This window comes from Dermacentor albipictus, chromosome 4 (assembly GCF_038994185.2).
Source record: "Dermacentor albipictus isolate Rhodes 1998 colony chromosome 4, USDA_Dalb.pri_finalv2, whole genome shotgun sequence".
In the NCBI taxonomy this organism is placed as follows: Eukaryota; Metazoa; Arthropoda; class Arachnida; order Ixodida; family Ixodidae; genus Dermacentor; species Dermacentor albipictus.
The window spans coordinates 153,619,509-153,646,110 of record NC_091824.1 but is presented as its reverse complement, the minus strand read 5'-3'; the positions used below and the strand labels follow the sequence as shown (position 1 = coordinate 153,646,110).

The 26,602-nt window shown below is 45.1% G+C and overlaps 1 protein-coding gene across 3 annotated transcripts in view; it reads left to right on the top strand.

Annotated features, from left to right (window-relative positions):
• qsm (Zona pelucida superfamily protein qsm) overlaps window positions 1-26,602 on the top strand; it is a 255,533-nt gene that overhangs the window by 205,008 nt on the left and 23,923 nt on the right. For all 3 annotated transcript variants that reach the window (XM_065434198.2, XM_065434196.2, XM_065434197.2), the window contains one exon: window positions 16,391-16,492. In XM_065434198.2, coding sequence (XP_065290270.1) covers window positions 16,391-16,492 — 102 coding nt within the window. The remainder of the gene's footprint in view (window positions 1-16,390; window positions 16,493-26,602) is intronic.

Sequence of the window (26,602 nt, the reverse complement as noted above, 5' to 3'; positions counted from 1 at the left end):
AAAACAACACTTATTTATGAAAAAAAATTTCTAAAAGCCAGAGGAACTCATACTTAAACGTTTTCTTTTGTCACCGACTTTTATTTATTTATCTCTTCAAGAAAGTGCCTCCGCCCGACCTTGTTCTTAAATGTGTGCAGTAAGAAAAACCTATAATTGCGCGCACGCCTAAAACGTCGGCATAACTACCCGTGGATTGATAATTAGGTTTAATTAAATACGTCTGTGACCGACCACACAAATCGCTGTCAAACAATATCAGTGCGAAAGGACACCTCGGCGTTCTGGGTTCTAGCATTTCGTTCACCAACAGAGCGTGCTCGAGCGTCACTTGTGCGGATTGATTTTTGCTCAGCATGACAGAGAAGCCGGCAACCTTCAGCGCGTGTAGGTACTTGTGCTGTGCAGTGAAAGCTCCTCGCATGCCACCAGCCAGAGATTTAGGAGTATACTCATAATTATTGGGCTGTGTCATACCAGGATAGAGCTGGAAAAAAAAGAAAAAAGATAGATAGATAGATAGATAGATAGATAGATAGATAGATAGATAGATAGATAGATAGATAGATAGATAGATAGATAGATAGATAGATAGATAGATAGATAGATAGATAGATAGATAGATAGATAGATAGATAGATAGATAGATAGATAGATAGATAGATAGATAGATAGTGAAATGTGAAAGAGAGATATGGGAATATCGGAGGGAAAACTGGGGAGGTCATCCGTACTTGAGAGCAGCTTGGTACTTTCAGCAGGTGTGAGTAATGGAGAGCACTTTTTTACCAACTCTTTTGCCACCTGCGGCGCCTAGCAAGTGTGAAAGCGATTGAGGGATAATATGGGAGTATATAAAAGGTTTTCACAGTGTGAGACGCCATAGTGCAGGACTCGGGAATAAGTTTAACACGCCAGTGGTTACATAAAAACAAATCAAGTTTACATATATCTATCTGCGCCTACACAAAGGGAAACATTTGTTCAAATATATAGAGATGGAAGATTCATGGGGGTGCCAATAAGCAAAATAAGACATAGTAGAAAAACCTTATTATTAAAGTGATGCTCCATCAACTACGAATTTTTTGAACGCTGTAGATCCCACTGCACCAACATCCTTGGATGCAGCCCTTGGTGGCTTCATTCTGATGGAATTCATCCGATTTCACAAGTGCACGACTTCATACCCTGGACCCTAATTTACCACTCCGTATTCCGCCCGAGCTTCCACGACGCGACTGTACCCTTCTAGTTCGTCTATGGCTTGGACTAGCATTTTGAAATGCGTACTCCTTTCTTATCGGAATGTCCAACAACCCACTCTGTGACTTCTGCGGGTGCAATGAAACAATCGCGCACCTTCTTTGTGAGTGCTCTCGTTTCAACCCGCAAAGAGCAGTCCTCTCAGCCACCCTAGACAAACTGGGCAAGCACCCACTGACAGAAAACAAGATCTTTGGATACTGGCCTACGCGAACATCAGCGCGATCGGCTATGAAGGCGCTGCTGCGGTATTTAGAAGATACTGGACTTTCTGACAGATTGTGGCTTCACTGTGTGACGCAGGATTGTACGGTGACACTGCATAACACTAGGAACGCCTTTGCGGGCTGCGTGACAGTGCCCACAGAAACAATTCGTGTGTAAGTGCGTGTGTGTGTAGTTTCTTTTGATCCTTCTCTCTCTCACCTATCGCATCCCCTTGCCCCTCTCCCAGTACAGGGTAGCCAACCGGAGATAATCTTTGGTTAACCTCCCTGTCTTTCTTTTGCCTTTCTCTCTCTCTCTTTCTGATGAAGCCGAAATGTAAAAGTACGTAAATGAAAAGTAAATATGATTGTGTGTCCATATTTTGTTAGAAATCAATCAATCAATCAATCAATCAATCAATCAATCAATCAATCAATCAATCAATCAATCAATCAATCAATCAATCAATCAATCAATCAATCAATCAATCAATCAATCAATCAATCAATCAATCAATCAATCAATCAATCAATCAATCAATCAAATGCGGTGGTTGCGCGACTTGTAAATAATTCCTCCACGCCAAGGGGCTGAGCCACGGCGGCGGGTAAATTTCGGTGCGCCCGAGATAGAAACAGGAGAACAAAACGCAGTAAGTGATGTGACGAGCACATGCAAAGGGGGGTCGGTGCGTCACTAAAACGTGCATCCTCTAAAACGTATAAAAGCGTCCAATACCACACGTTACAGCGGGTACAAATCAAGCAAAGGCAGTGACAAACATGAGTATATACATATGAAAGTGACATGTTGTATACTATCTGTTGTGAGCTTCATGAAAGGGTATTTTAGGAATCGCGTGGTTGTTCGCCACTATAAAGAAAGAAGGAAAGAAAGAAAGAAGGAAAGAAAGAAAGAAGGAAAACAAAGACAGCACAGCTTTTGCTACATATTCGAGAAATTCCAGAAATACTGCAGACGAATATGAATAAACGTACGCCTTGTGTACGTAGTTTATTCAGTACGCAGCGATATGTAGCGAAAAGCAGGAAAAAAAACGAGTGTCTTGCTGTTTCAGATTTTTTGTCCTCACAAACAGCATTGATACCGTCACGTAGTAGTGGCGGTAAAGCACACAGTAGCAAAACTGTGAATGGCGAAACTAAGTGTTGATTAGGCGAACCTGTGCCCACGAAAAGAAGTTATACTCGAAGCACAAAGATATCGGTGAACACAGTCGGCGATCGTCGAAATCTCATCTGCGGGGCAAGCGCGTCGGTTTTTATGCATGATTCATCGAAGGTTCCAGAATAATCTTTAGTGCACGCTTGTTTTCCACAAAGTACTACACAATTCGCGTCGCGAGTACAATCAGATTACACGAGAGTGAACTAACAACAACGGATAACACAACGGATAACAAACAACGGATGGAACCATCGATAACATTCGAGAAACTTCGGATACACGCGGGCGCGTCCTGCGCTGAGCGATAATGTTTAACCTTTGTTAGCCGGTTAAAAAGCGGTCGTTCGAGAATGATAAACAAATACACGTGTCACTATAACGAATATCAGGAAGAGTTCAAGATTGCATTTGCACATGCACACGTTTTCAGGCAAGGGACGAATTAAGAGGCGGCATAACGTTCATGCGTGTGCAAATGCATTGACACCTAAGGCAACAAGCACGATAATGATCACTGGGGCTCACAACAGACAAATATATAACTTCAGATAAATGATCATGAAATGAATGCGCACTAACAAATGACCGCCCATTCAGTATCTGTAAAACGCTTAATCGATTATGTGGTTGTGTTACAGTTCCATTTTTTGACATTTATGCCCATGTAATTCTTCAGTCATGCTATTCATACTAAAACCTGTAATACTTCCATGTTAACGATTTTTTGAAACTGCTGTAGTGTGTTTTATTACGATTACTTTGAAAAGAAGGTCCCATCGCAGTCTTTGACTTTGGGACCTCCTTCTGTATATTAAGATCTTGTAATCTTTCTAATCATCTCAATAAAATCCGATTCTGATTCTGATTTGCCGGTTTGAACTCTTAATTAGATGGGCACCTTCTCTAGCTTCTACAGCAAAGTGCTATGATAGCGAGAGAGAGGGGGGGGGGGGAGCATGATCGCTAAGAAAACGAGCGTGGTAGAAGCAATTGCACAGGGAATTAAATAAACAATAAAATATAAAATAAGGGCAGCAGAGGTTAGTAGGAACACATAGAAAGAAAGAGATTGAAATACATGCACTCAGAGATATAGAAAATAACGGTGGCACGCCATTACTCTCCGAGATCGTGCCACCGATGGCGTTTCCGGCCGGTAGGCATCGAAAGAGCTCTTCCCGATAAGCGACAGCCGAGCCGAGTGACATAGTCGTAGCTCTGGGCGCGGAGGGCAGGCAGAAACAGGAAACAGAGAAGTACGGCTACTGGCCCCGCGTATTAACGACAGCGACGGTGAAAAGAGAAACCCTCGTTCTGAGGTGAAAAAAAGAGAAAAAAAAGGAAAGCAGAAATCTCTGTTCAAAAGCAGATAAAGCATTGTACGGAGGAGTGGGACGAGAGAGAAACTACGTCAGAGCGGTGCGGCAAGATGCATTGTCCTAGTGTTAGATTCTCCTCTTTCGACGAAATTGATCTCCGACGCTGCCGCTGACTCGTTACCGAAGAGTAACGACTGCCGCACCCGGAAGGGCGCTGACACTGCGCTAATTAAAAGAGGTCTGACTCCTACATATTTCACTGCGATTAAATCCTGCTGTAAGAGGGCCCGGATCAGCAGTCGCGCGCAACAGCGACGTCGAAAGACGACGATTTGTCACCATTATAATAGACGGACGTTTGACCTCTCGAAAGTTCGATTAGCTGCTGTTATCTTGCCCTGATAACTTTTGTCTCACAGGAACAGCACGAAACAACCTTTTCTTCCCTGAATAGATTGCGGGCCTACGCGTGTGGGTGCGCGCGGCCTATGAGTCATTGTATGCATTCTAGTGTCCTGCTTAGAACGATTTCTCGTATTCTTAAGGTGACGCTAGAGGTATGAGGCTATGCTCTTACGCAGCTGTTTTATTTTGATGGCAACTGTAAGGTCACACTGTGCGTTCCTGCCATCGTGCTGTCCTAGTATCGACTGCGCTCAGAAGGCCTCCAGAGTGTCAGAAGGCCTCCAGAGACTCAGAAGGCCTCCAGAGAAACGCAGTGCATGTGGCTGCAAAAACTACTAATCCAAGTGGACGTACTGTCAAACTCTGCTCAGTCGGCTCTGCCTGAAGACACAGCGTAGCATTCTGGTATTCCGCTGCTGGCATTAGCATCTCCCACACACGCATTAGCGTTCATGCTGTGGAGCTGTATGCACACCACACCGTGGTGCATGCGCTGGTCTGAATGGAAGAGACAATAAATGTCAGGCGAAGTCTTGCTAAATCTATTCCGTGCTGACAAACCGGGACACTCTTCAGTTGGTCTCATTTCGTGCATCATCGAGGTGTGATGATTGTCACGCCACTGCTGGCGATCATCCTCGTGGTAGCGTTTTAACGAGAAAGTGTTAAGGGCCCAGTGTCGCAGAAAATTCGGTGTCGGACGTCGTTTCTGCAAAACGATTTTCGGATCACCCATCCCCAGGCCCTCATGTGGCGCAGGGAAGATGCTTAACTAATTGAATTTCTCAAGCTAAATCGTAAAGTACGGCTTAAACACAACCTACAGACGTGATAGCGTCGGATTGTAATTCGACTATACGAGAAAACACAATTCTGTTACGCGAAAACTCAAAGAAACCCCTTTTCCAGCGTTTCTACCATTCATGCACCTGCCACGGCGTCCGCCATTTGCGCACGCCGGCACGTGGGTATATCGGAGGTCACGGAGCAGCGCGCCCGGTTCCTTGCAATACCTCCAGATGGCGCTCGCCTCTGCCGCGTCGCGGCCCACCCAAGAGGCCGTGTTTGCACCAGAAAGCCCGCCTTCGTGCGTAGCATTCGCGGCCAGTGTTTTTCGGTAAAAATTACGGTTACATACGCACCAGTTGCCGGGAACCGTGAGAAGCAGTCAGGGATCTTTGAATGCTATCTTGTTCCACTCTTTAAGGCGAAGCTTAAGCGTCTTCCAACTTTTTGAAGCGAGTGGTACCTCTTGTAGAGCCTCAGAACTGTCCCTTCAAATCAGGAGTGGTCGTTTCTTGCGTTTTGCAAAGGAGTCAATTAAATTTGACAAATGAATGCGTCTGTTTCTTTATCTGCTGTATGTCACGTCTGCCGAGGAGAAATTGAGGCGCTACCATTGCTTGGTACCACGTTCCACTCACCATGACAAGAATGGCATGCCCTGCTGTATTCACAATAAGCTTTCCGATTGCTCCGATTCGGCAGATTTACTTAACGTACTTCATTAGCGATATGTATTTAGTCCTCGGTGCTGTTGTCGGGACACATAAAACAATGAAGGATGACACGATTGAAAGTCCGCTCAGCGTTCACGTGCCACTGCTGCTCTTTCGCGTACGAACTCCAACGAATGCGGAGTTATAGCTATTCGGTCGAAGTGAAAGCTGCTGCGGGATTAATGCATATGCGCCGCACCATCGTCCCGAGTCCCGAGGTCTATCGCTCTTATGGTACCATCTCATTTACTCCGGCCGCCTTGCTTCCTCAATCACTCGGTTGCTCAGGCTCCTTTATCGGAACCATATTTCGCTCACACGCGTATCATCCGCAAAATTATATGCAACACCCGGTGCTTCGCTCGTAGGCCCCGAAGGCGGGAGCATCTCGTCAACGTTAACATCTCTTCCGCGGCTCTGTATTCTTTCTCTTTGCCGAGCAGTCCGGCCGTTTTTCGCAATTTCGTGCTCCCGCAGGAAGACATCACCCGGAGCAAAGACTCTTTCTACTTTGCCCCGTTGAAGCCCAGCACGTCGGTACGCACAACGGACAAGGATGAAAAGACATAGCCGCACTTCATCCCGTCTCTTTATGGATTTTGCGCAGACGTACACGGAGAGGGATTCCGGAAGCAGCAGGCACGTGCGGCCGTGTGATGCAATTGCCGCGGAGCGGACGTGCCCAACGAGGTGCTGGACCCGCAATGCTGGCCTTGCGCACCCAGCACCACGCCTGTCCCGTTATCCCGTCTGCGTTGCATGCGTTTTGTGTACAAACCTTCCCTCTAGTTTGTCCGACGGCCTTCTTCTTTTTTTCTTTTTTTGGCTCTCCGGTGGTACTTTCATTTTTCTTTACTGCTTCCTTCATCTCTACTTGTCGTTTGGGGTGCGCATGTCGCGGCGTTATCTCTACCGACGTGCTCTCGGCGTTGTATGTACGGGGACTTGCTGTTCCGTTTCTCTCGTTTTTGTTTTGTCTTGTGTAACGGTGTGTGGTTCCGGATGGTTTGGGAGGGGTGGGGGGAGGGGGTTAAAAACAAGGCAGAGCATATGTGGTGGGCCTTTCGCCGCGGATGCCGGAAGCGGTCACACGCGCGCGCTGGTGTGGTCGACGTTATAAATTCCGGAGTACGGGCGGCGTGAAATAATTACTACAGGATACAGGTAAGGCCACTGCGAGAAAGCGCCACGACAAAGATGAGACAGATAAAATGAGTGAATTGCGCTCCGCCGCGACCGGTGTGTGTCGTCGCGCCTTTTTGCGCAATGGCGTTACGCTCAGTTATTAACCAAGTACCCGGCGAGAACGTAGTTTTTTTTTCCTCAGAGTAATTAGTCCGGAGCGAGAAAGTAAAGTGAGAAGACAAGAAAATAGTCGCAATAAACGTGGATGGAACGTGGAAGTTTTTCATGGTTAGTACCACTTGCGATAACGTGCGATCGTGCACCTGGCCTGGTCATGTGCAAGTATAGTGTTTGGATGCTACCGTCACCACGGCGCTGGCGTTGCGCACATGTAAAATTTGTTTGGATGCAAGCGCGCATTGAACGCTGAATTTTTGACGTCAGCGCCAGATTGGCGCTCGCTAGCCTATTGTGTTTTCAGGCGGGCAGCATTAATGGTCCCGTGAAGCGCTCCCAATTCAATTTTTTTCAAGGCAATAGATGTTCACTTCTGGTGGCTGCAACAGCCGTTGCTGTTCTATGGCCAAATCATTGCGTCGCACTGCCACTTGGAACAAGCATAAAGACATCGAACATACTTCTTCCTCTCTTTTGCAACATTAGTGGTGGTGCTGGCGAAACAAATATAGACAGTGGCCGCTGATGCCGTAGAGCAGCTTGCGTGAAAGGAGCGCACCTCAAATTAACCAGCAGGCACGTACCCAGGATTTTTTTTCGGGGGGGGGGGCACCACCTCCATCATCATCATCATCATCGTCGTCGTCGTCGTCGTCGTCGTCATCATCATCATCATCAACAACATCCTGTTTTATGTCCACGGCAGGACGAAGGCCTCTCCCTGCGATCTCCACTTACCCCTGTCCTGCGCCAACCGATTCCAACTAGCGCCCGCAAATTTCCTAATTTCATCGCTCCACTTAGTGTTTTGTCGTCCTCGATTGCGTTTTCCTTCTCTTGGTACCCATTCTGTAACCCTAATGGTCCAACGGTTATCTAACCGGCGCATTACATGACCTGCCCAACTACATTTTGTCCTCTTGATGTCAATTAGATTATCGTCTATACCCGTTCGCTCTCTGATCCAAACCGCTCTCTTTCTCTCTCTTAACGTTATGCCTAGCAATCTTCGTTCGATGGCTCTTTGCGCGGTCCTTAACTCATTTTCAAGTCTCTGCCCCATATGTCAGCACTGGCAAAATGCACTGATTGCACACCTTACTTTTCAATAATAATGGCAAGCTTCCAGTCAGGAGCTGGCAATGTCTGCCGTATGCGATCCAACCTATTTTTATTCTTCTGTGAATTTCCTTCTCATGATCAGGGTTCCCTATGATTAATTGACCTAGGTAAACGTACTCCTTCACAGTCTCTAGTGGCCGAATGGCGATCCTGATCTGTTGTTCCTTTGACAGGCTATTTATCATTATCGTCATCTTCTGCATATTAATATTCAACCCCACTCTCACACTCTCTCTGTTAAGGTCTCCAATCATTTGTTGTAACTCGTCTGCATTGTTGTTGAATAGAACAATGTCATCGGCAAACCGAAGGTTGCTGAGATATTTGCCGTCGATATTTACTCCTAAGCCTTCCCAGTTTAATAGCTTGACTTCTTCTAAGCACGCAGTGAATAGCTTTGGAGAAATTGTGTCTCACTGTCTTACCCATTTCCCTATAGGTATCTCCCTCCTTTCTTGTGTAGAATTAAGGTAGCTGTAGAACCTCTGTATATATTCTTACGCGAAGGACGAGCCAGTAAGACGAGAAACTATTTACAGATTATATTTACAACAACGGTTGCAGCGCTCACCGGTTAGATTCACAGCGTGAGCCCAGTTCGTTCTTCCTCCTCTTTTCTGGAGTGATGGCGCCCACGCACCTCGTTCAAACAAACAAATACCACACGCATGCAGCAATATTTTTCAAGCTTTTTACGTAAGCGTTCTGTAGTCCTTGATTACGTAGTGCCTTTAGACTGCTGGTATCTCTACTGAACCAAATCCGTTTTCGTAATCTATATAAGCCACATACAGAGGCTTATTGTACTCTGCAGATTTCGCGATAACCTGATTGATGACATGGATGTGATCCATTGTAAGGTATCTCTTCCTGAAGCCAGCCTGTTCCCTTGGTTGACAAAATCCAGTGTTACCCTTATTCTATTGGAGATTATTTTGGTAAATATCTTATATAATACTGGGAGCAAGCTAATGGTCCTATAATTTTTTAATTCTTTAACGTCTCCTTTTTTGTGGATTAGTATAATGTCTGCATTCTTCCAGTTTTCTGGGACCCTTGCAGTCGATATACACTTCGTATAAAGAGCCGCCAGTTTTCTAAGCATTATGTCTCCTCCATCTTTGAATAAATGGACTGTTATTCCACCTTCTCCTCACGCTCTTCATCGTTTCTTGTCTTGCAGTGCCCTTCTGACCTCATCGCTAGTTATAGGAGAGTTTCTGTATCCTGTTCATTACTGTTTCTAAGTGAGGTATCGTGACTCCTCTGGGTACTGTATACAGGTCAGCTTAGAATTTTTCCGCTGCCTTTACTGTATCCTCGAGATTGCTTACGATATTATCCCTCTTATCTTTTAGTGCATACATCATAGTTTGTCCTATGCCAGGTTTCTTTTTCACTGATTTCAGGCTGCGTTCATTTTTTACGGCGTCTTCAGTCTTTCACATGTTATAGTTTCGAATATCAGTTATTTTCGCCTTGTGGATCAGTTTTCACAGTTCCGCGAATTGCGTAACGCTGTGCGGCCGCCAGTCCCATACAACCGCGTAGAGCGCAGGACTCTGCGATTCTAGACGTACTGAGGTGACCGAGAAAGGTTAAAAAAACACCCACATAAGCACAGCAGAGAAGTGGCTACGTGAGGAGGTTCGACCGATAACTGCAGAAGCGTCATTCAAAGCAAGTAATTATTCTCCACTTCCGGCGGCGTTTTCTCTACTTCCTTTTAAATAAAAAGATGTTGATCCATAAATATTCTCATAAACAACGGTTAACATGTTTATTATTCGCTTTTGCTTGCGGTTTGGTTGTTGCGTTGGCTCTCTCCCTTAGTAGATCGCTTAATTTCTCAACTCCCTGCGATTTTTGTTTCCGGTTTCCAATTTTGCACGGAAAGGCCATATAATTAAGGAAAAACAGACGAGGTAACTGGCGATAGTCATTTTGCTTATGGGTTTAAGGGTTATTGCAGGGTTTCATGATGGACGCTCTTTCACATCATTTTATTTCCCACCTTATTTAACCCATATCACGTGTATATGGTTCCGGGCATCTGCCAGCGTCGCGGCGAGCCGTAACTCAAGAAAATAATGAAGCAAAGGGAAAAGTTAAACGCAATTGGTGTTTGCTCCGGCCGCAACCCGTTCCATGAGAGTACAGACCAGCTGAGTAACAGCCGCATCCCTCTCCTGGTCCCAGGATCAGCCTAAACAAAGAAGGTTGAACTAACAAAAGCAACAGCTATGCGCGTGACGGTTGAATAGATGGTGACAACTGAGCGCATCTCGAATTAATCGCGCGGGTGCGGAATCTATGAGAAAACTGTCCTTCACATTACAAGAAATGCCGATAACTACCGCCATCTAAAAGGAGTGAAAAAGGCAGCATAAGGCTGACCGATGAACAGCTGTCAAGTCTCAACATTAATCTGGCGGCGCTTTAGGAATGTGTGAGGAGTGGTGGCGTGGGTGGGGAGGGGGGGGGGGTATGCCACTTAATTTCGGGGGGGGGGGCCCGGGCCCCCCCGGGCCCCCCCTGGGTACGTGCCTGTTAACCAGCATTGTTGTTCCCTTATTCACGAAAGCATTTCATGCATGCAAAGGGAAGCTACCGCTTATATTCTCAGTAATTTTCATTACGGTTACTAATATGTCGAATAAATTAAACATGGGGGCAGGTAGTTTTAGGCGTAAAAAAAAAACGTGGTTGACTTTAAATCTAACAATGTTTGTAGCGCCGCCAGATGATCGCTTTACATGTTGTTGAATACGTACTCCAAAATGCAGTTGAAGGGTTTTTAATAATATGACGCTGATATTTGGCCATTTTAACGACAAGTGGGCCATTTATTGTAGAATCATAGTGCGCTAACGACATGTTTTGTGGCCTATTCGGGCGTTGACACGTGGCTTCATCCATCTTGATTCGTTAAGGCTGCGCCAAAAGTCACAAAACGCACCAAAGTAAAAAGAATGCTACTGACAGAGTTAAGAGTGTTTTATTAAGCTCAAGTCAACGCACGCCTTATTTATCAAGTGGGAAGGGGGAGAAGGTCCTTTATACTGCTCAGCGGATCGGCGAATACGCGTAAGTAATTTGAATAATTTAGAAATGTGTCCACATTCTAGCTATTATTGCAGGAATCAATCTCTTCACTCGTTCTCGCACTATACAGCGTTAGTTTTCACACTAACATTGTTTCCTTGATATTCATAGACACGTCTGAGTGCTTAGCTATTATGTTGTTTCATTTCCGCCCCTTTTTTTAATGCAGCTCAATCTGCAATGCTTGTTGCACATTTTTCAACTATGATACGCCAGCGTAGCAACTGTCGATGAAGATACGTGGACACAGGCGAGCTTGCATAAAAAGAAATCTTTACGTCGCAGTTTGAGGCTTTCAGACGTCGCCAAATGATGCATGTATGAAAATAACACAAGCATTTTCCTTCCTGCCTTTTGAAACGCCAAGCAGTGTCGCCTTCAAAAACGCTACAGCAGAGACAAAAGGTCATCTCGACGCGTGGCGGCCTTGTCGTCAAACTCAGGCCGCACGCACGCTGCGTGTCGTGTGCGAAATAAAAACGCTCGCTCGACGTTTCTAGCTCCTGGGACAATAAATTCGCTCCGCGTCAGGGCAAGACGCGACTCAAGGGGCCCCCTGCTTGACTCAATAATTCACCCCGTTGGAGACCGGGGTTGCTGCTGCGATATTGATGAGTCGGACCCTGGGACGCAATCCGTGGGATGGTGTCTCTGCTCAGTGCAGCCTGTGGATGCGCTGCGTTCTGCGTGCTTCTTGCTTAGCGTGTTGAGGGTGTTTGGAAGCCCTGGTTCCTCTGTGAACAAGAAGAAATAGGTATCAATGAAAAAAGTATGAAAACGAAGAGCCAAATTCTCGATGTTTTTTTTTTTGCGTAGCTGGCCTTGGAAGTTCGATGAAAGGTTCTGCGAGTTTACTGGTCATATATTTAACGGAAAACAGCAAAATTTAAAATAAAACGCCAGTTCACTGCAGAAAGTAAAACAGTATCATGCGAAGAAGCAGAATATCACGGCGAGGTTAAAGGTGGATGAAGTTCTGTAAAATCTAGGTGATGAAATTGCTGGAGAGTGCCGCCGATGTTTGAAGGATTAAGTCATCTTATAGAAGAGTTTGGCTCCATAGTTGTCAAAGGAAATAAAGTAAGGCATTCTTTTTTTCAATCTCGAAAGCTTTTTCTTTTTTGCTAGTACAGAAAAAGCGGCCCAATGAAAGTGTCAGAAAGCTACATGTATGAAGAAAATATGCTGCTAATGAAACACCGCTGAAAGATGAAGCATCCCTGTGGAGAATTTAGCCTAAAAGTCCCTATGTTTAAGGAAGTTTATGCGTGAAATATTGTCGGAAGAAAGCGCTAATCTCAAAAAGAATTTATTTGTCTGATAAGCGAGGAAATATGTTTGAAAAGAAGAATTGCGGCAAGGTAGGAGAGGTTCATTTTCATATAGTTATGGCGTTCGTCAAATATTTACGGCTATGCACACGAGCCAGAAGAGAGAGAGAGAATTACAGGACATTAGTGCCAACTAGGGCGGGAAATAGTTCTCATTCTGTGATCAGACACACTTCAATCTGAAGATGACCTAAGATGCCAAAGCGTTTGCAGGTTTTGGGATGAAATGGCAGAGATCTTTGTTTGTTCGAGGGCTAATTCATAGTTAAAAATAATTGTGTTGGTAGAATGATTGACGAAAGGAAGAAAACCTTAGTTTTCGTAGCACCCCTGGCCCACCGCACAAACCCTACGAACGGGATTCAAGCTTAAACTACAGTTCCTCATATATAAAGACAGAAAAAATTAAAAGCGAGAAATAAAATAAAATAAAATATAACTGCCGTTTGAAAAGGCAAGTACTCTACAGGATGGAAGGAAATAATAATAATATATGGGGTTTTACATGCCAAAACCACTTTCTGATTATGAGGCACGCCGTAGTGGGGGACTCCGGAAATTTTGACCACCTGGGGTTCTTTAACGTGCACCTAAATCCAAGTACACGGGTGTTTTCGCATTTCGCCCCCATCGAAAATGCGGCCGCCGTGGCCGGGATTCGATCCCGCGACCATAGCCACTGTGCAACCACGGCGGGTAGGATGGAAGGAAAGAAAAGCCGCTTGATTTTCAAACATCGACTTCAGAGGCCTTTCTTAGGAAAGAAGTAAATCGGGCAACAAAGACAAATCGCCGTAGATAGCAAATTTCTGACACGTTCTTAGAAATCAGCAGAGGCCTTTCGCCCGTCAACGTGTTTTAGTTGACAGTGACACCAACTTTGAGCTGTATATTTGCTTTTGCATACACTGCCTTTGTTCTTTTTTGTAGCCGGCTTCTACTCATAGATTTCGGCCTAATCTGTCATTTATTACTGCGCAAGTCACAGATTGTGAAATTCCCGCATTCTTGCCAGCCCAATTTTGCCAAAAGCCCACCAGATCCGCGACAATCCTTTCTTTCGCGAGGATCAGGACATTTTCTCAATGTATTTCTACGTCATCTCACAGTGTGTTTTTAAGCTTGAGCTGATTGCGACACTTTTACGCAACAATCAGATCAATCTAGGGACAAAAACCTTCGCAATATCTTACGGCAGTGAAAATCACAGGCGGAGTTGTCGGTTACGCAAGCGCTGGCCACCGCTAGCTGTGCTTACCATAGATCCCGCTTTTTTTATTGTAAGTACGTCTTTGTCATCTCCTTGCTTGAAAGCTGTGCCAACTTAAAAAGGAAAACGCTGTATATAAAATTGTACTCTAGTTAGCGCGTACTGGTTCGAAATTGCAGCAACATTATATTTATGAATAAAGGGAACTGCTGACGAAATGCTCAAATTTTATTTCTGCCTTTTCTGACGACGTGTTCTTCTGGAATAGGGCTGTAAGTGATGCTTTCACGCACTTTCACTTAGCGGAAAAACCCACTTAGCATGAAGGCCTGCTGAGGTCTCGGGTGAAAAAAAAAATTGCAGGTGGTCTTGTTACGCAAGCGCTGAACTAGTCGAGCTTTCTCGAGTGTCGAACTCGTCTTTATCGCTTTGATACGAGAGCATCAAAAGACGCCGACGTCGACGGCAGAAATGCGCTTGAAGCGTCCATATAACTGCGATGGCAATAAAACGTTGACGACAGTGAGTTTCGAACTTACAGCCCCAAGTTCAGAAGCCGAGTGTCTTACTCACTGGGCCAAGTGAGCGCCTCCACTCCTGTTAGCAGACCTGTGAATTCTGCGTTATGACATCACGCTACTTGGATCGATATTTCAATTTCCAAGCCCGGCTTGGTGAAAGCGATGACGTCAAAATCACTGCGGTTTATTCGGGAGCGTCTTCATTAGATTCTGTTGCAGTCGGGCAAGGTAGCAGGACGTGACGAATCGAAGTCCACCGACCTTGTGCTATCTAGGAGCCGTTTGCCTAGCATGTCAACGCGCTCGCTTGACCACGAGGAGTACATGACTCGAAAGTTCGCTCAGCGGTGTTCAGTTGGACATTAATGCTTTCGCATTCACAGTTCATGAGAAGCGCTTAGGTTTCCTCGGATTCTTGTTATCTATTTTATGATATCTTGCGCAGGTTTTTCCCAAATACATCAAACCCGAGTGTTGTGTGACACTTGTGGATTTTCATTGATGCTTGCTCCAATTAAATCTTTAAAAAGAACTGCAGCTGAAGACGCAAGCTTATATTTCTTCATAATGTTGTTACTTCGTACGTGATAATCGCTCAACGTCATATTTCTGGGGCTACATTTGTATATTATTTTTTCTTTCTTTACAAAAAGCAGTTTGATGTATAGATAGCTTACTTCTTTCGCGAAAGCAGAAAGCGTGCTCCGTCATTAGGTAGTTATAGTATCTTGTTAAATTTCCTTATGAATTTCGTACCATGTGCTAGCTCTTCAGCGTAGTGTCATTATTGTTAGCGAATACGTAGTTACAAGGAAAGCGAGCGCAAACATTATCAACGATGAAAGGACTCAAGCTGAATAATTAACGCGGGTGGGGCACAGGGTCACTTAAACAGAGAAGCAGAAGGCACTGCAGCCCGTGTTCTCACGAACACATAAATTAATGTATTATAGGTCCGTGGAAACGATTCGCTCATAATATAATGAGCATGTTCTTTGAAGTATTACGTTGCGAATGCCGTCGTGTTGCAAAGCGTTATTTCTCCCTGCGCGATGAGCTATCAAGAACGTGTATAGCGAGACAAAAGAAGATAAGCGTTGAAAAAAATCTGCGATGGCGAGCTTTATAGAGTGAACTGTGAAATTACCTCATGGATTCTTCGGCTCGCAGGGATTTCTGAATAGCGCGCAATTCATTTGACGAAAAGCTTTTTTCTCCCTTTATCCTATCAGAACACTTCGAGCCAGAGAACATGCGTAGGAAGTGTGTATTTCAGGCTTTGTTCACGACGTGCATATGTATGAACACGAGTGCTGTCTACAGATGTGTAGAGAACTTGTGATGTCGAAGGCAAACTAACTTTTACAAAAAGGAAAAAGAAGGAACTTGTCCTAATGTATTTTTACTACTTGTCCACACCCTTATCTTTCACGCCGTAAATGCAGAAACATTTAACATTTATTGTAGAAAATGTGCAGAGAACTTGTGTGCAGGCACTAGAGACTTTTAACACGCTTATTAACCACCGACAGCGACCTTACTCCGACTACATGACGTGAAGGCTTTGCGGGCAAATTTTTGTCTCTGCGGACGAAAGTGTTCTGCAGTTTGCTGCTAACTTTCCGGGTGCATTTTTATGTTCATATTAGGTGTTGCCAATTGTTTCGTGATTAGCAGAATAAGCTGAAGTAACAGCGTGAAAGCAGCCAGAAAGCTGAGAATAAGGTGCAGAAAAACTCGGAAGTAAGGAAATGTGTGAAGTTTCTTGTCCTTCATTGGCTTTTCTCTTTCGAAAATGTAGCTTCGTGGATGGATCGGTTTTCCCGGCGAAACCTTATTGCGGAAACTTGCGCTGTTGCAACAGACGACATCTCAGAGCTATGCATTCACAGTTTTTCTTTTTCTATTCCTTTAGTTCAATATGACGTCACCTGCTCGAGCACGGAGATGAAAGTGGTCGTGTTCATCAACGACTCGGCCTCTGACACATACCTCGAGAAGCTCAAGACCTACGCGGGTGAGTCGAAGTCTTCGCCCGCGAACTTTCTGCTTCTACCGAATGTGCACTCTTTGTTTTTCCTTGGAAAATGCTTTATTCCTTAGAAATGGTTTGTCCTTAGAAAATGCGCATGTGCCCACCTTATCAATTCAAGGGTGGTTGAACCGCTGTTTTTCCCTCATAATTGCCAGAGGCTGACTTTATTTTCATAAATTTATTGCATTTATTTACAAGAGACAGAGCTATAGCGATTGTTGAAAGAAAGGTTTGGTTTATGATGTCAATTAAGAAAGGTACCAAAATTCAGAACATGAAAGCATTAGAGCATTACGTTTGCAGCTTAGAAAGTAAACGCTCTATATAGACACGAGAATTTTATAAGATGGGTCTATTATGCGTTGCATCTTGATTTGAAGTGCGAAAATGTACTATGAATAGGCATTTCACAACATGCACCTGAAAAAAAAGTGAGATTCGCTTCGAGCTAACGCTTCTTAGTAAAATCCGTACTTTGAAAATAATGTATATTGTAATAACGTTCTGCGTATTTTTGTTCCAGCGCTTGTTGTCACATTTCATTTTGCTTGATCACGAGCCGTCCCGTAAATTGAAGCGCCTTCTTGAGGTTGATAAAGTGCTTTATTATTAGCGGTACCTAAAACGGCACCAAAGTAGGATTCATGGGACGCCATGGCATCAGTGTGATGTTATTTTTTTTTATAGGGACACCAAAGAGAGAGCGAGAGAGTTAGAGTGAGAGAGACGAAACTTTAATATCCACTGGTGTGGACTACAAGCCCGGAGCGCTCAATCACAAGGAGCACAGCCGACCACAGCGCACCTGTGCAAATCAAAGCGTACGGCGAGGACATTGTCGCAAGATGTAATCAACGCCCACACATAATAACGGTGTGCTTTGCAGGGAAGTATCGCGCGTAATCTGCAGAATCTGCGAATTAATCTGCAGAAAACTAAAGTAATGTTTAACAGTCTCGGAAGAGAACAGCAGTTTAAGATAGGTAGTGAGGCACTGGAAGTGGTAAGGAAATACATCTACTTAGGACAGGTGGTCAACCCAGATCCGGATCATGAGACTGAAATAATCAGAATAATAAGAATGGGCTGGGGCGCGTTTGGCAGGCATTCTCAGATCATGAACAGCAGGTTGTCACTATCCCTCAAGAGAAAAGTGCATAACAGCTGTGTCTTACCACTACTCACGTATGGGGCAGAAACCTGGAGGCTTACGAAAAGGGTTCTGCTTAAATTGAGGACGACGCAACGAGCTATGGAAAGAAGAATGATGGGTGCAACGTTAAGAGATAAGAAGAGAGCAGATTGGGTGAGGGAACAAGTGCGAGTTAATGACATCTTAGTTGAAATCAAGAAAAAGAAATGGGGCATGGGCAGGACATGTAATGAGGAGGGAAGATTACCGATGGTCATTAAGGGTTACGGACTGGATTCCAAGGGAAGGGAAACGTAGCAGGGGGCGGCAGAAAGTTAGGTGGGCGGATGAGATTAAGAAGTTTGTAGGGACGACATGGCCACAATTAGTACATGACCGGGGTAGTTGGAGAAGTATGGGAAAGGCCTTTGCCCTGCAGTGGGCATAACCAGGCTGATGATGATGATCGCCTGTAATGAGAAGCTACTTAATTGATCAGTGCGTGCACTTCCGTTGCCCGGACATCTATCTCGTCGTTCGTCTCGGCTCTGTTCGCACGTTGATGTGCGATTTAATTGCTGTGGTTAACAGCGCGACACGAGTGAAAGCGGCTCAGCTTTGAACAGCCGAAGTGGAAAAACTCGACGATTCGTAACACCTGTTCACGGTTGTGACTAGGTCTAGTGTTGAATAGCGCTGCTTGTTTTGATTAGTGTCACTCGTTCATTGTTTTAAATTTTTTGCCTGTGACCAGTTTTGACCCTATTGCCGCCCTTATCGTTTGGCTTTAGACGCTGCTAGAGCATCTAAAATTTCTTGACTATTGTTGTCCGCTAGATATCGAAAGAGTGCTGTATAATCAGGCTGCGCTCTCGACGCAACTCGGCGCGTACATCTCGAACGTAAGTGAGCTCAAGAGATCACTCTAGAATATATAGGGATACAGGTACAAATTAATCCGGAGCCCTCTACGAGATGTACCTCATACTTATATTGTGATTTGGCCACGTAAAACCTCGGCATTTAATCTATATTTTATGTAAGTGTTCGCTTCTTCACCGTTACCATGACGTGACAAACGACCTTAACTATTCGCCTTAACATTTAGAATATATCAACTGCTTTAGCTTTATCTATTTCATCTTCTCGCAGCGGCCTTTTTGTTCATAATATGTATGTGCTCCTGCAGTGGTTCATTAGATGCTGAAATATTCGTCAGCTAGCTCAGTCGCTCTTCACCAGTTTCGTGTTTAGGGCTGCCTCGGTGCACCTCAACAGCAGCAACAATCCCCATTGTGGGAGACCATATGATCCAGACACACGCAGCTGTCGACTCTCTCCGAGCACACATTCGGCATCTGTCAAGGATACCCGACCATCACTTAGTCTCCCTACCAGCCGAGAGACCTCAAGCGGCATATTAAATAGTGATTGGCGCTCATCAAGAGTGCGTGCCGTCATCTTATACACCGGTGACGAAGCCTTCATCTCCCCTGTGGTGCCTGCGACAGCCTCAAGTGAATTTTGCTATTCCAGGACTTACAAAGAAGGCCAATCATCCATCGCCAGCTCTAAAGCAACTAACGCTCCTATTACAGAACCAGAACATATCATGTGTGCATACATATATAGGCCGACGGTTCGATCTCACTTACCAATTCAATTGCCGCATTCGTCGTTCCAGCTAAGCAGGCTACAGTTAAATTCAAGTTGTCACACATGACTACATCTACGTCGGCAGAACTGCAGCTCTCCATGCCGCTATGATGTACGTCACCGAAGAACCGACAGACAAATCAGTCGTATTTTGTAACTCTAAGACAGCTCTTCACAGTATCAAGTCGGCATTACTTCACAGAACTTACTAGCAGATGGTATCCGACATGAGGCAAGTACACTACCATGCCCTGGAAACAGGGCACAGCATAATCTTTCAAGAAATTCCTGCTTATGGTTGCAATAATGGACAGTTTTTAGTGACTCCAAGGCAGCCCTTCAGTGCATACAAAGCCCAATGCGCCACGGACCCAATGAACAACTGGCCTCAGAAATTCGACACATGTATCATCGCAGCCATGACAAGGGACACAACGTAATCTTTCAATGGCTTCCAGAGCATTGCAGCATCAGCGGGAATGACCACGCCGACGAAGCCGCCCGATCTGCACGTGAAAGTGGTCAACCTGTCTTGATTCCGCTTTCGCGAGCAGACGCTGCGGCTGGGCTGCGACTGATGTCCCGTGAATGTACTTTGCCTCTGTGGAACTCGAACGCTTTCACCATGTGTCGTTTGCGTTCGTTCTCTCCATGCTTTGCTGTCTGTGGCTAGGCGTTGCATTTAAGAACTCGTATGCTTTCCTTATTGGGATGGCCAACAGCTCCACTTGCGCCACATGCAACATCGATGAGACACTCGCACATATTATCTCTGTCTGCCCGCAACAGAGATAATATGTGCTCAGAGACAAGTGCTGTGCAGAGTATTGGGCCAGTTGTACAATCGTCCGCTATCAGAACTGAAAGCTTTAGGTCTGTACTCCCACAGAACATCCACGCTAAAGGCCTTACTCGCGTTATGAAAGTTCCTGCGGTCTGCGGGGCTTCACGATAGACTGTAAGAACGCCGCCCCCTACCGCTCTGTAGCGTACGCGGTCTGGTCGTGCTCGTCTCTATTTATTTCTATCACCCCCTTCCGCTCTCTTCCTCTTTTTATCCCCCTTCACCTTCCCCCCGTGCAGGGTTGCCAACCGGAACTGCCTCTGGTTAACCTCCCTGCCTTTCTATGCATCCTTCTCTCTCTCTCTCTCTCTCTGCTCCCGGTGGCATCGTCGGCAACAATACCTTTGGCGAGGCCGGACGCTGCCAGGGAACTTCGTCTACTTGCTTGCAAAAAGTCACAAGATTTCTGGAGTTCAAGCGCCTTGAATTGCCGATTCCTGGGCTGGACCCTATGATACGGCGACAACTGCCATCTAGCCTTTGCCGCAGCGAAACAACCTCCCTGTGCCGCTTGTGGCTGGTAATAGCGTTCACGAACGCTTACTGCAATAGTATGGTAATGGTTGAGAGCCCAATGTGCGAATCCTGTAGGTGCGAGGAAACCATTGAGGACCTATTGTGTACCTGCCATCGCTACGACGTACACCACTTCTCTGTGTGGAGAACTTTAAACCGACTGGACTCGAGACCATTCTCTGAGTCAAAGATACTCGGGGCCGTGGCCACACCCGTCACTGGCACGAAACGAAAAAATTAAATTGTAGGGGTTTACGTGCCAAAGCCATTTTCTGATTATGAGGCACGCCGTACTGGAGGACTCCGGAAATTTCTACCACCGGGGTTCTTTAACGTGCACCTAAATCTAAGTACACGAGTGTTTTCACATTTCGCCCCCATCGAAATACGGCCACCGTGGCCGGGATTCAATCCCGCGACCTCGTGCTCAGCAGCCTTACACCATAGCCACTGAGCAACCCCGGCGGGTCAGGCACTAGTACACTACTTGAAGTCTACCGGCTTAAGAGACCGTTTATAGTGTCCCTGCGCATACTCCCGCGCGCACACAGTGCTCCTCTCTAGCTCTTTCCCTCTTTCTATTCCCCTTTCCCTCACTCCCAGTGCAGAGTAGCAAACCGGGTGCTCGTCTGGTTGACCTCCCTGCCTTTCCCGTCCTTGCTCTCTCTCTCTCTCTCTTCGCGCAATTTCAGTCGTCGCATCACACGTGGATTAGAGTACCACGCGTGACAGAGTCGAGTAAGGATGCTACGGGAGAATGGGAAAGCGTCGTAGCTCGCCAACTAGGTTTTTTTTTTCCCAGCCTGCCAAGGCTCCGCGCTTTCGAGCCTTTTGCACTTCCAGAGTGCCTCTTCTACATCTCTTTTCGGTAAATGTTGTCGAATTATCCAACTAACAAAATGAACGACCATGGTAACCAGAGACCTGCATCGTTTTATTGCGCATTTACCAGCCTTAGTGCGACCATAGTGTAGTGAACCGTCTTTCCGTAAAAAGATTATTTTGGTCGAATGTTCTTCTGGCATTTATTGCGCTCCTGAAGCAGATCAAATTCAGTAAGGTGTTGGAATGCTACTTGAAGTTGAATTCACTGGCCTCACAATATTATTATTGACTCTTGCGTGTTTTACGGAGCAGCGTTAAGTCGGATATTTATGGGGAATTCTGCCAGTCGATTTGGGTCAACCAGTTTCATCGTTATGGATCATCATAAACGTTTACTTATTTGATTATGCGTGAGGTTGTACGTTGCGTGTCCAACATGTGCAAAATATAATTTAGATCTATCAGTAAAGCTTGAGACTTTACATTATTATGACCCAGAATATCGTGCCTTCGCTTGAGTGCAACGGAGAAACGAACTGCACAGCATTGCCAAGGATTCCCCGTTAGCTGTCGTGGTGCACAAATTTAGGCTTGTATTGTATTCCTGCGTATTGATATAAGCAACACCGGTAAGTCAAAGGGCACTGCGACATCAGTGGCGCGCTTGTGTTTGACCATCTTGCCTAATAGTGTTCAAACATAAACACTTGCCTCCTCCGATATTCTCTTCTTTTCTCCTGTAAAGCTCTCACTACCGCAAGTACAGTGCTTTCGCAAGAAAGCCAACTTTACAACATGAAAAACAGGGGAGGGGGGAGGGGTATGTTGGCGGAGGAGGAGGCGGAGCGATCAATTGTGGAAAAGTGTTGCATAATATGAACGAATATAATTTCTATGTTTTACGCTACCCTCTAAATACACTTTTTATCCTTTTTGGGGGGCTGAATACGTACTACTGAGAAACGTTCACGCTGCCATGTTCCCAAAAATCCAATGCCTTTATTAGCCAACTGCAAAGAAACCGTCGATATAAGAGGAATGAAAGGCTGCATAAAAAAGAAAAACCAACTTGGCGATGCTCATCTCCCCTAGGGGCAGAATATGATCAGTTACAGAAAAGTAAGGCAGGGGCAGGCAGAATGCATTCTGTGATAGCCTTCGATCTGCGTCCTTTCCTAACGCTAGTAGTAATCTGGATCCAGTGTTGGCATCAGATGCGCTTGCTGTTTTTCTGTTACGCTGTTTATTTTTTTTCCGCCCATTTTTCTTTCCGTTGACAAGGCAGGAGTCACAGTCTTCAATGTCGTGGCTGCACGTCTTTAGCTCTGCCTCAGTGTCCCGAATTGGATGTGTATTGACGCACTGACGCTGGTCGCGCGCAAACGCAAACGCTTATGTGCCGAGACACAATATCCGAAGGATGTTCGTCGATGTCATCCCTTCCTAGCTGACCTCCAAAGTGGAGTCGGTCAAACGCGACATTACAAATTACCAATTACTGCTTAAGGTAAAGAGGCAAAGAAGTAGTCCATTCGAATGACGAACACGCAAGTTAACTTTTATTCTATAGCTCTTGATAATTACGTTTCGAAGCAAATTCGGTGCTCTGATGGAGGATGCGTTGGTGCCTCTTCTATGATATTGATACTGAGATCGCCGCAGTAGGTTGGCTTTTACCGCCTTCACATAAAAACGATCGTGAAAGCTCCTTAACAGCTTCATTGAAAACAGGCACTGAAGCCATACATACATACATACATACATACATACATACATACATACATACATACATACATACATACATACATACATACATACATACATACATACATACATACATACATACATACATACATACATACATACATACATACATACATACATACATACATACATACATACATACATACATACATACATACATACATACATACATACATACATACATACATACATACATACATACATACATACATACATACATACATACATACATACATACATACGTACATACGTACATACATACATGATATGATACGATTTATACATACGTGATAGATGTGATTGACATGCTTCTTGGGACATGATTAATAAAAATCAGGCTCCTCGGTTAACCTCATTTCCTCTTGTTTATTACATAACAAGGGTCAGAATCCATATATATCAGCATTGATGCCTTCAGGGAGCACGTGTGGGTTTATTGACCAGTTGCCTTCATCGAAAAAGATCACATAGAGATGACGCCTGCGGCAGAAAGGACAGGCAAAGGACGCCGCGGTAGCTCAATTAGCAGAGCATCGCACGTGTAATGCGGATATGTGGGATAATTCCCCGGCTGCTGCAAGTTGTTTTTTCAGCCATTTACATTTCCAATAATGTAACATTTCTTTAATTCAATTAGTAAGTACAAGTTAATTCCGCTATGTTGTCCTTGATGTCTTTGTTTGTTGGCTTCTTATGACAGGATTAATATATATATATATATATATATATATATATATATATATATATATATATATATATTATAGGTTCACATGCTACACCTAAGTGACTGTAGGTGCTAGACCATGATAGGCCATGACCACGCCGTTGATCACACCGCCACCACGTAATAAGGCGCACTAAAGCCCTTGCGGCGACGCGCATGCGCAATTATATCAATATCTGCCTGGCACAACCTTTGATTGCACAATCTGCGAGTCGGTTGAGTTTACTCGGCGAAGCGCCGACGCCAAACGTGGAGCAAGTCACAGAGAAGCTTCGCTTAAAAATACAGTCCGTAGTACTTTGAGCTTTCAGCTGGATGAAGGGGCGGGAATTTAGTATTATTCCTGTATAAAGGTAAGAAAATTTTAATTACCGTATCAACAGCATGACCAATGCCATGTCGTAAAATTTATTTCTTCTTTCATGCCGCGGAAAAGTAGAAAATTTGCATACGTAACGTTGAGCAAGTGCACCGTGAAATATTTGTAATCTTAAAACCTGACAGTAAACGCGGAATATCGGCTATCCTCATGCTTTGTTCTTCAAGTACAACGCTAAACAAAAGTCCTCTGGGCTATGCTGGTAAATTCACTGCATATTTCTCACCTACATGGCGAAAGTGAAACGTTTCGACGGATTCCTTACGTCATAGCCTGTATTGGAGTGTTTCAAAAACGCCTCAACTCGACAAAATTGACTCGACAGTTCCAGCGACAACTTCAGCGACACTGGAGAAAAATTTAGCGAAAATTTGATGACTACTTCGTCTTAGTTTAGTGACATGCTTGAAAAAAAAAGTTGGCAACAATGGTGTTATGTTGTGAAGCTGCTTCATTTCGCGTAAGAGGAAACACGCCTTAAATGCTTGCACGTGCACCTTGCGGCATAACATAGCATAAAGAAAAATATCATTTGACCCACCGTTTTAATTCACTCATGCTAATGTGGTAGCACAAAAAGAAAACTGGAGCTATCTCTAACGCAGTAAATATTATTTTTGATGGTGAACGGGTATGGGACCCTTCATAGTGGCTCTCGCAGTGTTATTGAAAAAGCAATACCATTTGCATGCTCAGATTAACCTAATTCGAAGGGCTCCACAGCTACGTCCTCTTCGTAAAAAGAGCTATAGCCAGTTCGAAAAGAGAAAAGACTGTAAATAAATGAGTCGGGGCTCTGTCTCACATTGATTAAGAGGCTCAATTAATGAAATCCGAAACAACACCATCCCACCTTTCCTTTGAATGAGGCACAAAGATGGACTTCATTAGGAGCTTAATTAGAAGCCTGCTTTTGCGTTCTTTACAGGCAGCACCACGCTGAATCATGCTTGTTTTTCTAATCGTGTCGACTTATAATTCTTCGTTGTATCTAATTAGGTACCAAAAGTTCCAACGTCCGCATGAACTGATGCCGCGTTGCTGGTCTCGCTTTACGATCGGTTAGGTGCTTCAAGCTAGCACTGTAATGCCAGGGCACTTAAACCACTTAGGGACTTGAATCTAGACAAAGAAAAAGCCATCAATAGGTAGCCAGCTTCTTTTGGAATTTGAAACAACTTCGATGAAGACAAGCTTACCGGCATTGTAAGTTTTAAACGAAAGTCCGTTGAACACCTTGAAGAATATTGAAAATATTGAAATGAACGGCTATTAGATTATTATGTAGTGTTTGCACTCACATTAAACAAATAGTCTTCCCCGCAGAAACTAGGGGCACAGATTTATAACAGCATAAACTTGATAGTTTATCAAGCGTTCAGTTCCGTCAATTAGTCTCCATCTTCCAAGTATCCTTTGGCGGATAGCTCGCGCTGCATGTGGAGTCGCTTGTGTTATACATGTGTTTAGCTAACTGGGTCTCCTCCCGTAACGAAGAACAGATAGCTTCTCAGTGCGAGCTTCTCTGAACAAGGACTCTAACGCTGCACGTGTACATAAATGCATTTTGCCTTTCAACATGACACAGCTACCGTCTGCGGCTACCAGGGGGTGGCGACTGCGTTGAGACTTGCGGCTTGAGGCTTCGCACACTTACTCTCGCTCACCATTAGCATCTTTCGATGTTATGTTCACTTGCCAGTGCTACAGTTTAGCGACGCTACAGTCATGTGTAGCGCAACGCGTTCGGCCCGTCGCCGTTGTTGAACGACGCGCATATCAGCTCGCAGCGCTCAGGCGACGCACGTCGGGAGGATTTCGTTCAAGCTTTCTGGCTGCGGCCTCTGCTGAGAGCTGTGATCAATATTTGACAGGATTCCCGTCGCATCCGTCGACGACGACGTATCTGCGCTCGGCAGGCGACCCGCGGCAGCTTCGCGACTTCGCGACCGCGCGCTCTCGAATGTTTCGAGCGTCGTGCGCCTCGTCGACCGTGAGGGATTGGGGCCTTGGGACACACAAAAGAAAAGTGATGAACAAACCATAACGCTCTCGCGACCGCAAGCTGACTGCAAGCAATTTCGCACGGCGAGTGCTCCCCGAGGATCCCTCGTTTTTCACGTTGGACTCCGAGTACTTTATACGAACGCTTCGCATAGGCCGGCTACGAGGCGTGGGATTAGGCACGTGATTGATGCCGAGCTACCTTCCCCTCTTCGCTTGGGCCTCAGTGCGCCGTTTCTCGCTGGCAC